Below are 16,202 nucleotides of genomic sequence, written 5' to 3'. Positions count from 1 at the left end.
TTGCAAATAACTTCTGATAATCGCCCCTATTATGTATTTCAACACTTAGCCTTAAAAGAATCTTTAAAAGCCCGTAGCGAAAAGATCTTAATTTCCTTTTAACAGCAAATCGGTATTCATCTCAATTGGTTAGCGGCGGACTTCAAAGAGACTTTATCAGGTTTTTGATTGGTGGGCGGAGACATCAAAGGAGACATTGAGGTAAAAGGTAGTAGTATTGCTACTGACTATATAAACCTCTGTATGATCCCATGTCGAACACAGTTTGTTGTTTTTATAAGAAATTAGTGATTTCTAATAAGCTAATTTGCGAAAGTGCCAATAAAATCAGAATTGGAACTATTTAACTCACATTGTGTGGACTTTACAGTCGGAGAAATATTGAGTACGTGTTTAAGTCTGTGTGGAACCTTAAACATTTAACTGAGTGAATATTTAAAATTCTTATAATATTTAGATGCTTGGATTAAAGTGATGGCAACGGTACTATATCCACAACAGCACGCGTTCATGGTGAGAAAATAATTATATATTTCGTTAAGTGTCTGTATATTAGTGATATATTTTATTATATTGTATCGATAAATTTGCGAATATTATAAAACTCCTTTCATACTTTACCTGTTCGCTTTAAGTGCATATATAAGCGATTACATAATTTATGAATTTGATTACTGGTCACGTTGGCCTATATGAAATATGCATGTTTGTTCTATTTTCGTGAATAATGTGAACTTACCATAGTATATTTCAAAGAAGCAAAACAAAGCCTCCTTTAAGATGCTTGATTTTATGAATTGCATATGATTACTGCATTAAACAATCATGTAGTTGACTTGTTAAGAGCAGAAAAGGAAATTTTTTATTATTATTATTTTAAACTATGTTATAAAACTATTTATTTCGATGTTTTGCTTTTTAGACATCTTAGATAGTTGACTCTAGCGCATGAATTGACGATCAATGTTAAATATTAAACATTCTGAAAATCTGAATACTCTAAATGATTACCACGTCCGTCTCTAAAGATATCAAACGAATATCTATTTTTTCAAATCGATTGTTAAAACTCTTAAGAGAAAACTAGGAACTAAATCCATTCTTAAAATATCGTGTATAATTTTAATAACTCGGGTTGTGGTTGCAGCAATATTTCTTGTCAGATAAAAATCATTCTATCGAATTATTTAATTAAATGCCATGTAGCTTCATAAAATCACTGAATCAGACTGGATAGTTAGAATAAATTTTGTTAAAATAAACGAAAACCCTTTTGGTAACAATCTTAAAATTATTTTAATTTCCAGTCATCAAAAAATGTTATTCAGCGAATGTATATGACATTAGATATAAACCACATGGAAAAATGATGGAAGATAACTATTATAATCATGCTTGGTATTTACTTACATATCAGTCGGTGAAATAATAGAATACAGATGTGTTATACTACTTTATATTCCATACTATTGTATATAGACATAGTGATATGCAGGGGCGTAGCTTGACGAAAATATATGTGTAGGCCACTTTTTAGAGTACTGACCGTATGAAACTTTCAATAAATAGTATACGAAATATTAATGTCGCGTGAAAATGAATTTTAGAGCAAAGGAAAACGATATATTTGAAATATCCGGTTACCGATATATAAAAGCGCATTTGTCGGAATTTCATATTTTAGACCCTTCTCCCTTCCAACCCCCCTATGCCTTCAGTTTTTATAGGAAGCTACGCCCCTGATATGGTGTATAGTCTATATATAGGAAATGTCATGCATTGACTTTTCTATGATTTAAAACTTTGAATGTATTGACAACAAATTTTGCTGTATAGAGCAACTAAACCGGGTACTCTATGTCATATTTTAAATGTAAAACATAATTGATTTAGCATTTGGATAAATTGAAACTGCAGTGTGTCCAAAGACAATTTTCGTATTTTTTTAAATATTTCTTTCTATTTTCAAGTCAATTTATGATATTGTTTTCATTGCAAATCGAGGTCTGAAAGCGAAAAGCTTCTATCCTCTTCTTATTTAATGTCACTTACATCCTTTTCGCATTCACCCCTCGACATGTAAATATATCTAATTCATAATGTAATTAAACCAATGGAGTTAAGGTCGAATTCTGTCCAATTAAGTGTTATTATCAAATCATTAAATCATTAAATATTTAAGCAAATGTAAAAAATAAAACAAAACAAAAATGTTTGAGCCCCCATTGAAGTAATTATAAAAGCGAAACTATTTATGTTGAAGATGTATCTGTTAACATGTATACACATGCATAGTAATCCGGCATAATGATTGCATATGGGATAGACCAGGCTTCCATCATATACTATATTAAGTTTTCTGTATAATTCGAGGAATTCTATTCATATATAAATTTATTTATAATAGACCAGTCTTCTATCAAATACTGCATTAAGTTTTCCGTATTCGAGGGATTCTTTTAATATAGAAATTATGTTGCGTCCGACAGTTTTCTATTTTTTATACCAATAAAAACATAACCAAACAAAATGTCATCTTGGGCACACGGAATTTGAGAACCATCACCGAGCGATCACCTCGAGCTGACAAAATAAATTACTGTTGTAAATTCAGCAAACCAACTTCTTACCACTTGCCAACCCCTCGCCTGCCTTTTTATCTTTTAAAAGCGGATTTTAAACATCAAAGCGCGTAAAAAAGATTTATTTCGTTTTCACCCGAAACGCATACTGTGTGAGTGACTTTGAACATTCTTTGATGTTGCGGCGAAATTAAAGTAATTGCGTTATTTGTGTTTTTGTAACTACCAGAGTGGACATTTTCGATTGTGTCCATTTTTCACTCATTCTATAAGAATACAAGTTAAATTAGTCGAGTTTAAATTTTGAACTATTTCGGAATGTGAGAAATGTAAATTAAAGGACACTGTTGCTTAAGATGGCCTCTTCATAAATTGTTAGTGAGAGCTTAGTTATCGGATATTCCCAAATGTGACTATTTTAACTTGCAAAGTCAAGCATTGCATTATATTATACAAATACATACATTTTTATGAAATTTATTGGAACGTTTGGTTTAATTTTTAACCAGTATGTATTGCAGAAAATATTGAACAAAGTAAATAAGCATTTGAGTGACAGAACGTTTCTAATTAAGCATCAACGAGTCTGATTCTATAGTGAAAGAAAAATGTATTAATTTATCAGGACATGCAGACATTTGACTTGTAGGCATTATAGTGTAATACACGTCAGAAATTAAAATGTAATCGAGTATAAGGTCCATGAGTGATTAATATAAAAGTCTGTCACTTAGCAAGCACGCCTAAAAACAGTCGGTAACGTTACGAAACAGCCATTTATTCAACGTGACGTTTAGCTAACGATGTAACGCGAAGTCGACGTTTTAGTGACGTAACGTACCGCCTGTTTGACGGCTCTTATTAAAACAATCGCGCACAACTCACAAGTAATTCTAGTAATAAATAAATAATGTTGTTTTTTTCATTAATACAAATAAAAGTCACTGCGACTGTTGTTAAGGTGTCTGACCCACAAAAAGGGCTAGCTGTCTGTAGGGGGTTCAGTTTGCGACGTCAAATATGTAATTGATGTTAAATTTTGCAAAAATAGGCTTTTATTTCTGTTAACTGCAAACAATTAGTATCTGATGGTTCCATTCCAATGCTTGGTGTTTATGTTAACTAAATTACCTGAAAAAAATCAGTAATAACAAAACAATATAATAATAATAACAATAATAATAATAATAATAATAATAATAATAATAATAATAATAATAATAATAATAATATAATAAATACTAATATAATAGTAATAAGTATATTTATTGTAGAATTTTTAAAGTTATTCTCTTGTATTTGTTTTGTAGTTACAGAACATATTAGCATATTCATTTTTTCTCTTTGCAGCCTCCACACATGAATATGGGACCCCCGCATCCCGGATCCGCCCAACAGGCGGCCATGGCCTGTCAGCGCCAGATCTTCAAGCCGGCTCCCACACTTCCGCTTCCGGGTTGGGACCCGCGGGCTCCAATGACGCCACACTGTTCCCGGGTACCGGAAATGACGCTCATGTCCAGCTCGGCGCATGCGCCAACAATGCAAATGCAGATCAGCCATCGCGAAGACTTTAAATTTATACCACGTGATATACAACAAGAGAGTGCGCTCCCGCAGTTTTCCTACGAGTACCATCAGGCGCGTCTGATGCAGCAAACCATGCTAGCTACAGGAAGGCCATATTTCCCGACACAGGTTTCAAACGTCACGCATCAACATTCGGTAATGACGCCGCTACAGTCGCCGCCGCCCCTTATATCCCCTATGGCACCAAAACAGATGTCACCTCCCCCAGCAACGGAGGCAGAGACCCCTTGGTGGAGCGTCACCCAACAGACGGACGTAAAGTATCACATACCCCACCCCCTCATGTTCGGGCCCGGGGGTCCATCAGACCGACAGTTCCAGGCTCACATGGCGTCTTTATTGCACAATATCAAGCCAATCACTCCTGCTCGCCGCTGCAGGCGATGTCGTTGCCCGAACTGTCAAAACCCCTCGAACAACGATCCTTCGAAAAAGAAAGTACATATCTGCCATTTTCCAGGCTGTGAAAAAGTGTATGGAAAAACGAGTCATTTAAAGGCCCATCTTCGATGGCACGCGGGTGAGCGACCGTTCATTTGCAACTGGCTATTTTGTGGAAAGAGTTTCACGCGCTCGGATGAGCTACAAAGACATCTTAGAACACACACCGGAGAAAAACGATTTTCGTGTAAAGCGTGTGGAAAGCGCTTCATGCGCAGTGACCATCTAAGCAAACATAAGAAAACTCACGAAAGCAAACGAAGTTCTAAAACGGAAAAATCCGAACAAGAATCGGACACGGAAATTATCGATCCTGATACGGAAAATACCGATCCGGACATGCGGAATTTACCGATCAGTGACGATGAAGAAACGGACATTGATGTCGAGTTTGACGATTCGGATGTCTCGGACCTTTAATTTTTCACACTAAATTAATTTAAATTTTGCCTTAATGCTATTTGAAATAACCAGTAGATGCTTATCCTAGATGAAATAGATTGTTTGTGTTTATTCTTCTGAAGACTTACGAAGTATTGAATAATTGATTTAAATGACGTAATTTTTCTATTAATTTTTTTTTTCATGACGTCAGTCATGTGTTGCCTTTTACGCACTTACATGTATAGAAAACGTATGCTTACAACATTATAAGTGCCATTTTACGTAAATATTTAAATAATTATAACGAATTGCTGATGATATTGTTGTAAAGTTGTTCACAAGTGCTAATATTTGATTCAGGGTTTTAACAGGTTAATAAAACATTAAATTCATGTTTATGTGTTGTTTTCTTATAGGGTGCTAGTTTCATCATAATTCAATTTTTTTAATGACAGTCTATTCAAGAAGAGTCTTAATCGATTAAATGAATTATCTATATCAAGTCGTGAATTGAAAAGAAAATGTGTAAGTTTAAAACCTTGGGATTAGTCGTCAACACATTGAAATTAAATTATTTTATAAGTGACATTTTTATTACACATTATCATCAGATATGAATGATAGAATGACGTTATCTTTTAAATGCTTTATTATATATTATTATCATTGTCTTGAATATGGTACGTTTTTGGTAGTAGTAATGTTCTGGTATGATATCGTAGTTCAAAGTAGGGGCATGGCTAGAGCGTATTTGATGTGCAGGCACAAATGTAGGGGGGTCCGGGATCATGCCCCACCCCCTGAATATTTTGAATTGCGGATATAGTAAAACGTGGGTTTGGGCGTATATCCAGAGGGAATATAAGCTTGTAAAATCGAAAACATATTCGCGTAGTTTATTCAAATCACTCTAGCAAAATTTACATTTTGTTTATTACATCGCTGTTTCTTTGTACAATCATAGAAAATAATAACACTGAACATGAAGACAACGTTTAAATTAAATAATGAGGTGTTACAATAGTCATCGGTCTAAAAGTAATGTATCTATAACTGTTTTTACAATTCGGGAGGGGGACGGGGGTGGGGGGATCTGAACACCACTCTCTCGACTGTAACAAAAAGCAGGAAAACTGATGCTCAGAACTGGACCGTTGCAATGTCTGCGGTCTAACATTCAGGCATTTTACGAGGGAACAATCCGATTTCAAGAACGTTCATGAATTAATGTGAGTTTATAAAAGTACTAGTTTAACAGTTTACTTGAAATCATGTGTGTGTAAAATATCACAAGAAGATCGGTATTTTGCATTCAACCGATTTAAATCTAACGTGGAGAAAGTGAAGCAACACACAATTCTCTTTCATCAATTTTATTAGTAATTTATCTTCTACAGTGCGACGCAATCTTTCATAACAGTTAATGAAATCAGAAGCCCCGAAACAATACCAGCATTACATTAGTAGCTGAAATTCAAAAACATCAAGATCACCCTCTTGAAACTATCACAGGGCTACTGTGAAATGAAACGTGATTAAAGATTGGGGCGGTATTAACCGGTAATAAATGATTGTATCATTGCTTCACGGGGCGGGCTTTCCTCTGATGTTTGGTAATTATTTGTAAGTACTCGCTCTTTATCAGTCGCCTTGGTAAAACTGGAGTCGCCCGAAGGTTCCTTTAATTTACAATCTGATGAAATTTCGAGTACGTGTCCTTATCCACTTTGAACGAAACGAGATTTTCGCGAAAATATATTAATTTAAGTGCATAGATCTTGTTTATTACTAGTGTAAGATTAAATACAGAATGCAAATATCTTTTTATTATTTGTTCCGGATTATTTACCACTCTAGTTTGTGATTTAAAAGTACAGCAAATCTGTATATCTTTATAAACTATTTATGCCCCCCGTCCAATGTTTTTGAAGAAGAAAGGAATGCTTGAATTCAAACACCAAAAAACAACAACAATATAATAAAGCGGAGTATCGTGAGAGATTTTCGGACGGGGGCGGTGTGGCAGTATGAAATTTATTAGAAATGTTTTCAGTAGCTCTTGGACCGATTATCCGGAGAGATACTTGGGATGGGGAGGGCGGGGTTTACGAAATTCAATGAAATTTTTTCAGTAGTTCTTGGGCAGATTATCCGGAGAAATACTTTGAGTGGGGGTGGTGGGGTGGGTGTTGTGGGGTGATCGAGGTTACGATATTCAATAAAAATGTTTTCAGTTGTTATGGAGTGGACAGGAACGTTTAAACTCGATTGTGGCATTTGACAATCTGATTAAAATCATATCTTAAATAAATGCGTGAGGATGAGAGAACCTTAAAAACGTCACCTTCTCACAACCTTTCCATCAGCCAATCAAATAAAAGAAACTAACACAATATGTCCACGTGACCATGTACGCCTATGGCCGTTTGTGAATACCAAAATAACGCCAGAGAAAAAAACAGTTCATGATGTGAAAATCGCCTTCTATGTAGCTCTTTTTTAAAACCAAAATGAAGAAGTTTTCATCCCAGACAAAAAAAAACAACAGAAAAAACAAACAATCTATGACTTTAAAGGAACTCGCTCATTCATTTGGACCAAAAATTATTTTCCCTTTTTCAGAAAACACTTATTGTCTCATTATTGATCTTTATGCTACCGAAAAAATATCTTGGTGTTAGTGGGGTGCGCCAACCCTAACTCTTTAGCGGGGTAAAGTCCAGATATTTTTTAATAAAAACAACGACTGGTCCACTCCAACACAAGGACATATACTGGATGGATATTTTGACATTTTAAGAATACATTGATAACATCACGTGATAATGACAATCAACAAATTACGCTACAAAGAATCGCTGAATCACTTTTGTGACGGTACTCAAAAGTTTGGTCTTCAACGACGATATTTGAGCAAATATCAACATTGACTGAATGGTTCCAGCTGTCAGTATCGTAGTTTTAAAAGGGCCTTACTCCGTATGATAAAGTAGCGAAAAAAAAAGAAAATTGTCGTAAACTGACATAAACTTGGCATCGATGTGTACAATGCATTGAAACTTACTAACTGAAGTACCACATAGTTAACAATTTATTCAAGTTTAGCAGTTATTTCGTATTTTTTCCATTAAAAAAGATTACTGGGTATGTCTACCAGGTAGAATTCATTCCTTATGCGTGATTGGCTAGTCGGTGTTATCACGTGATATTACAGGGGTAGGTGTATAGCTTAATTATGTCAAATAGAGTAAGCCTTCATAGCCCAGTGGTTACGACGCTGGACTTCAATTTTGGCGACACGGGTTCGAATTTTTTTTATACATTTTGGTACTTTTTCACATTTATGATATCAAAGCGTAACACATTCTATTAGATAATTGTCCTGAGATTCGTTACAGAAAAAAACTATTTTTGGTGCTAATCTGGTGTACAGTCCCTTTAACACTCCTTATGATTTGTCACACTTTATTTCGTAATGCATGGTGGATTTGTTTCGTAAAAAAAACAGTTGTATAAAAACAATGAGCGAGTCCCTTTAAAAGAAGGAAAAAATAACTACCAGCTATCCAGTAATACGCTACGGGCGTACTCTTGCCTGATAAAAACCATCAAGAACAGAAAAAAAAACCACATCACAAAACAACATTACTTAAACTGAAATAACTAGCCAAAAACTAGCCCTCATTTTCTCACTACATATAGCAATACAGAAGTAACAGGAACTGCACTCTCTACCCATGTTACTGAAAGTTAAAACGAGTGCACGTTGCATGTATAATTTAAATCAAGAAGGCAATGAGTGTAGTTTACTGTTTTGCACGATATTGCCAAGGATAGCGTTCATAAATCGTTCAATAAATACCGTGGGTATAAGATAATATCGTTGTAACTGATCCGCACGCGTGTTATTGCACGGTAAGAGCTATGCATACTGGTTACCGTTCTGATATGCAACTAAATGAATGAAAGAAAAAGAAATAAACGCATCTCAATATGGTACAATTACTATGTTTTGAAGATGCAATCCCAAATATGATTAGCACAATTAATAATATTGTTCTAATATTCCAAAAAGGTTGAATAAATGTCAAAAACATTGGTTCTTATGAAGGATATCGAGTTTAATTTGAAAGAAATGAGCTTGAAACATGGTATTTCCACCTTATGGGGCAATAGAAGACCACAATAAATATTCTAGCATTCACCAATCATTTAATATTTTTGCGTTTTCAGCTATTAAATACAAGGTTACAATCTTGTTATCAGTAATTATTATTTTCCAGAAATGCATTATTAAGTAACTAGTTACAGGTTTATCAGTCAAAAATCAAAGTATATGTTTGTTATACATGTGTATGCATTGATTGTGAATAAGAGTGTCACTTTAAATTTAAAGCTTGAACCATCAAAAACGATCTAAATGTAGTTGTAAGATAGTGGTTTAATGACAAAGTTTAGACATCTGTATTCATTATTTGAACAATTTCTGTTTTAATGTACACATCCCCATACATACTTCTGTAGGTGGAATGTTTATTATCATAAAGAAAAGCAATGTCATCAACGAAAACAAACACGATAGACGTTTAAACCGGCCTTCCGAATTTGAGCTGTTAAAAGTAAAACCGTTTTCATCGTCATCAAAGAAAGCGCAAACAATACCAAACATTTATTCTTCAAAGCCAAATATTTTTGTTCACAGGCTAACCATTAGTGTCGCGAGCATTTTGGTTAGAGATTAAAGCGTCCATTACATATACCCTCTAAACACTAAGACGAAGAACAAATGATCAAAATTAAACTTGTACTGCCGGTAACCGTTTGAAGTCCTGTTGTCTGTATTTGATTACGGCGTTTTAACACATTACAAAGGAATTTAAGGATAAATCTTGTCCATTTGCTTGCCTGAATATGTGCTTGTGTATATTCATAGGCGGGATGAATCCCTTGTAATCACGTCAAGATAGAACGAGATGCCGCGGTAACCCGGGAGATTTCCGCGCGAGACAGGCACGCGCGCAGATGTGTGTGTTAAAGGTCAAAACATTAGTCCTTAATTTCTTGACTACGTAAACAAAGATGTTTTCATCCAAGTGGTTAAGTTTTTAGAAAGATAATAACAGTAACAGAAATACGTCAACAAAAGAGTTGATTGTAAGCATTAAATTAGGCTATTAACACTGCTAGGCTAAGAGCGCCCCCACCCCCGCCCCCTTCCCCATTACAAATCCACCCAACCACCCACCCTACCTACTACAGCTAGCATAGGAAGTTGGATTGTTTCACATGTTTTACACCAGTCAATTAATACCACGACCGTTCCCCCAGGTTCGGGGATATACCGGGGATAGTGGGGGAAACGGGCCATGTTTTTACCTTCCAGGTGGCTCCGCAGTGCTGAGTGAATGCGGTGGTTTTGTTTTCGAGCCGAAATAGCGGGGAATGGGCAAAGGCTTTGTGCCCGGAAATATCCTCCGTTCTTTTAACGGGATTTGTCCGCGTTAAAGCCAAGCTTTTCCCGGAGTAAAATGAGATCTCGCGAGATATTTAAAAAAATGGTACCTCATCCTTATTTCGTCCAATTTGAAAGAAGTCAGTTTAAAATTACAAGCCCCGAGTTACGGAATGGCCTACCCGTAACAAACCATGTTATATGGAATGGCTTACCAATCACCAGCCTTGTGATACGGAATGGCCTACCTATCAACATCCCTGTTATTTGTAATGGCTTCTCATTACTAGCCCTGTTATACGCAATGGCCTACCCATAAACAGCCCTGTTATACGGAATGGCCTGCCCATCACCAGCCCTGTTATACGCAATGGCCTACCCATAAACAGCCCTGTTATACGGAATGGCCTGCCCATCACCAGCCCTGTGATACGGAATGGCCTACCCATCACCAGCCCTGTTATTAGGAATGGCATACCCATCACCAGCCCTGTGATATGGAATGGTTTTCCCATCACCAGCCCTGTGATACGGAATGGCCTACCCATCACCGGCCCTGTTATACGGAATGGCCTGCCCATCACTAGCCGTGTGAGACGGAATGGCCTATCCATCACCAGCCCTGTGATACGGAATGGCCTACCAATCACCAGCCTTGTGATACAGAATGACCTACCAATCACCAGCCCTGTGATACAAAATTGCCTACCCATCACCAACACTGTTATACGGAATGGCCTACCCATCACCAGCCCTGTGATACGGAATGGCCTACCAATCACCAGCCCTGTGATACGGAATGGCCTGCCCATCACCAGCCCTGTTATATAGAATGGAATCACCATCACCAGCCCTGTTTTATGGAATGACCTACCCATCACCAGCCCTGTTATAAAAACTGGCCTAACCATCATCAGCCCTGTGATACGCAATGGCCTACCCATCACCAGCCCTGTTATTAGGAATGGCCTAACCATCATCAGCCCTGTAATACGAAATGGCCTACCCATCACCAGCCCTGTTATACGGAATGGCCTACCCTTCACCTGCCCTGTGATACAAATGACCTACCCATCACCAACCCTGTGATACGGAATGGCCTACCCATCACCAGCCCTGCGATATGGAATTGCCTACCAATCACCAGCCCTGTAATACGGAATGGCCTAACCATCACCAGCCCTGTTATAAGGAATGGCCTACCCATCACCAGCCCTGTAATGCGGAATGACCTACCCATCACCAGCCCTGAGATACGGAATGACCTACCCATCACCAGCCCTGTAATACGGAATGGCCTAACCATCACCAGCCCTGTAATACGGAATGGCCTAACCATCACCAGCCCTGTAATACGGAATGGCCTAACCATCACCAGCCCTGAGATACGGAATGGCCTACCAATCACCAGCCTTGTGATACGGAATGGCCTGCCAATCACCAGCCCTGTGATACAGAATTGCCTACCCATCACCAACACTGTTATACGGAATGGCCTACCCATCACCAGCCCTGTGATACGGAATGGCCTACCAATCACCAGCCCTGTGATACGGAATGGCCTGTCCATCACCAGCCCTGTTATATAGAATGGCCTCACCATCACCAGCATTGTTTTATGGAATGACCAACTATTACCAGCCCTGTTATACCAAATTGCCTAACCATCATCAGCCCTGTGATACGGAATGGCCTACCCTTCACCAGCCCTGCTATTAGGAATGGCCTAACCATCATCAACCCTGTTATAAGAAATGGCCTACCCATCACCAGCCCTGTTTTACGGAATGGCCTACCCATCACCTGCCCTGTGATACGAATGACCTACCCATCACTAACCCTATGATACGGAATGGCCTATCCGTCACCAGCCCTGCGATATGGAATGGCCTACCAATCACCAGCCATGTAATACAGAATGGCATAACCATCACCAGCCCTGTTATAAGGACTGACCTACCCATCACCAGCCCTGAGATACGGAATGACCTACCCATCACCAGCCCTGTAATACGGAATGGCCTAACCATCACCAGCCCTGTAATACGGAATGGCCGAACCATCACCAGCCCTGTAATACGGAATGGCCTAACCATCACCAGCCCTGTGATACGGAATGACCTACCCATCACCAGCCCTGAGATACGGAATGACATACCCATCACCAGCCCTGTGATACGGAATGACCAACCTATGACCAGCCCTGTAATACGGAATGGCCTAACCATCACCAGCCCTGTGATACGGAATGACCTACCCATCACCAGCCCTGTTATAAGGACTGACCTACCCATCACCAGCCCTGAGATACGGAATGACCTACCCATCACTAGCCCTGTAATACGGAATGGCCTAACCATCACCAGCCCTGTAATACGGAATGGCCTAACCATCACCAGCCCTGTAATACGGAATGGCCTAACCATCACCAGCCCTGTGATACGGAATGACCTACCAATCACCAGCCCTGAGATACGGAATGACATACCCATCACCAGCCCTGTGATACGGAATGACCAACCTATGACCAGCCCTGTAATACGGAATGGCCTAACCATCACCAGCCCTGTGACACGGAATGACCTACCCATCACCAGCCCTGAGATACGGAATGACATACCCATCACCAGCCCTGTGATACGGAATGACCAACCTATGACCAGCCCTGCGATACGGAATGACCTACCCATCACCAGCCCTGAGATACGGAATGACCAACCTATCACCAGCCCTGTGATACGGAATGTCCTACCCATCACCAGCCCTGTGGTACGGAATGACATACCCATCACCACCCCTGATATACGAAATGACCTACCAATCACCATCCCTGATATTCGGAATTGCCTACCAATCACCATCCCTGTGATACGGAATGGCCTACCAATCACCAACCATGTGATACGGAATGGCCTACCCATCACCAGCCCTGATATACGGAATGACCTACCCATCACCATCCCTGTGATATGGAATGACCTACCCATCACCAGCCCTGTGATATGGAATGACCAACCAATCACCAGCCCTGAGATACGGAATGACCTACCCATCACCATCCCTGTGATATGGAATGACCTACCCATCACCAGCCCTGTGATATGGAATGACCAACCAATCACCAGCCCTGATATACGGAATGACCTACCCATCACCATCCCTGTGATATGGAATGACCTACCCATCACCAGCCCTGTGATATGGAATGACCAACCAATCACCAGCCCTGAGATACGGAATGACCTACCCATCACCAGCCCTGAGATACGGAATGGCATACCCACCACCAGCCCTGTGATACGGAATGACCTACCCATCACCAGCCCTGATACATGGAATAATTACCCATCACCAGCCCTGATATACGGAATGACCTACCCATCACCATCCCTGTGATACGGAATGACCTACCCATCACCAGCCCTGAGATACGGAATGACCTACCCATCATCTGCCCTGTGATACGGAATGGCCTACCCATCACCAGCCCTGTGATACGGAATGGCCTACCCATCACCAGCCCTGTGATACGGAATGGCCTACCCATAACCAGCCCTGATATATGGAATGGCCTGCCCATCACCAGCCCTGTGATATGGAATGACATACCCATCACCAGCCCGGATACTAGTATACGAAATGGCCTACCCATCATCAGCCCTGATAAACGGAATGAACTACCCATCACCATCCCTGTGATACTGAATGACCTACCCATCACCAGCCCTGTGATACGGAATGACCTACCCATCACCAGCCCTGAGATACGGAATGACCTATCCATCACCAGCCCTGTGATACGGACTGGCCTACCTATCATCATCCCTGATATACGGAATGACCTACCAATCACCAGCCCTGTGATACGGAAAGAACTACCCATCACCATCCCTGATAAACGGAATGACCTACCCATCATATGCCCTGTGATACGGAATGACCTAACCATCATCTGCCGTGTGATACGGAATGGCCTACCCATCACCAGCCCTGTGATACGGAATGACATACCTATCACCAGCCCTGTGATACGGAATGGCCTACCTATTACCATCCCTGATATACGGAATGACCTACCCATCACCATCCCTGATATACGGAATGACCTAACCATCATCTGCCCTGTGATACGGAATGGCCTACCCATCACCAGCCCTGTGATACGGAATGACCTATCTATCACCATCCCTGATATACGGAATGACCTACCAATCACCAGCCCTGTGATACGGAATGACCTACCCATCACCATCCCTGATATACGGAATGACCTACCCATCACCATCCCTGATATACGGAATGACCTACCCATCATCTGCCCTGTGATACGGAATGGCCTACCCATCACCAGCCCTGTGATACGGAATGGCCTATCAATCACCATCCCTGATATACGGAATGACCTACCAATCACCAGCCCTGTGATACGGAATGACCTACCCATCACCATCCCTGATATACGGAATGACATACCCATCATCAGCCCTGTGATACGGAATGCCCTACCCATCACCAGCCCTGTTATACGGAATGGCCTACCCATCACCAGCCCTGCGATACGGAATGGCCTACCAATCACCAGCCCTTTGATACGGAATGGCCTACCAATCACCAGTCCTGTGATACGGAATGGCCTACCCATCACGAGCCCTGTGATACGGAATGGCCTACCCATCACCAGCCCTGTGATACAGAATGACCTACCAATCACCAGCCCAGTGATACGGAATGACCTACCAATCACCAGTCTTGTGATACGGAATGGCCTACCCATCACCAGCATTGTTTTATGGAATTACCTACCCATCACCAGCCCTCTGATACACAATAGCCTGGTCGTCACCATCCCTGCTATATAGAATGGCCTACCCATCACAAGCCATGTGATACGGAATGGCCTACACATCACAAGCCATGTGATACGGAATGGCCTACCCATCACCAGCCCCTATAATGCGAAATGGCCTATCCATCACAAGCCCTGTGATACACAATAGCCTGCTCATCACCATCCCTGTTATATGGAATGGACTACCCGTCACTAGCCCTGTGATACGGAATGGGATACCCATTACCAACCCTGTTATAAGGAATGGCCTACCCATTACCAGCCTTGTGATACTGAATGGCCTCACCTTATTTTGGAAACAGGTTTGTCGAAGTGTTTGAGGAAACTAATCACCTAATCAAGCTCCGGTAATAAAACGAAAGCGTGGCTCTTAAAGCGATATAGACTGCCTTTTGTTCCATTTAAAATGGTGAAGACAAGGAAAAATTAACATTCTTTTAAGTCATCATTCGAGGCAAAATGTCGCCTTCCGGCGTAAAATGTTATGTTTCTTGTTTGTGAAGAATCGTTACTTATTGCTGAAGACGGCTCCTCCTGATGAAGTAATTGCCGTAAGCGTATGCGCATATAGCCACGCATACTGTCTGCATATGCAAAGACGCAATTTCAGTGTCAACGCTGATTAAAATGATATCTTGCAAGAAGGGGGGGGGGGGGGCATGCAATGAATATCAGGTATGTTGTACAGGTGGACGGATTAATTTTAAAACTGATGTTTTCGATAAAAATGGCCGAGGAGCTCCGAATGATTACATATCTTGTAAATCCACTTATACATTCATATACATTGGTCTCAGGTTTTAAACAGCCTGTGAGGCTGTATGTCTTGGGTTTACTGCATGAAACAAGCTAGTTTATTCAGAAATCGAAGTTCATTTACCAAGCAGAAGCTTATAGTAGCTAT

The 16,202-nt window shown here is 40.2% G+C and overlaps 2 protein-coding genes across 3 annotated transcripts; both read left to right on the top strand.

Annotated features, from left to right (window-relative positions):
• Positions 1-259: 259 nt before the first annotated feature.
• LOC128241771 (transcription factor Sp5-like) lies at positions 260-5,352 on the top strand. Of its 2 annotated transcripts, none has more exons than XM_052958854.1 (2): positions 260-513; positions 3,933-5,352. In XM_052958854.1, the coding sequence occupies exons 1-2, from the start codon at positions 475-477 to the stop codon at positions 5,031-5,033; spliced, it is 1,140 nt and encodes a 379-aa protein (XP_052814814.1). In that variant the 5' UTR covers positions 260-474; the 3' UTR covers positions 5,034-5,352. The 2 variants fall into 2 exon arrangements, with proteins under 2 accessions (XP_052814814.1, XP_052814815.1); XM_052958855.1 differs by lacking the exon at positions 260-513 and adding an exon at positions 3,495-3,604.
• Positions 5,353-12,291: 6,939 nt separating this feature from the next.
• LOC128241213 (calphotin-like) lies at positions 12,292-15,308 on the top strand. The gene is made up of 2 exons (XM_052958167.1): positions 12,292-13,841; positions 13,937-15,308. The coding sequence occupies exons 1-2, from the start codon at positions 12,292-12,294 to the stop codon at positions 15,306-15,308; spliced, it is 2,922 nt and encodes a 973-aa protein (XP_052814127.1).
• The last annotated feature ends 894 nt before the right edge of the window (positions 15,309-16,202 follow it).

This window comes from Mya arenaria, chromosome 7 (assembly GCF_026914265.1).
Source record: "Mya arenaria isolate MELC-2E11 chromosome 7, ASM2691426v1".
In the NCBI taxonomy this organism is placed as follows: Eukaryota; Metazoa; Mollusca; class Bivalvia; order Myida; family Myidae; genus Mya; species Mya arenaria.
This window is presented reverse-complemented; position numbering and strand designations above follow the sequence as displayed.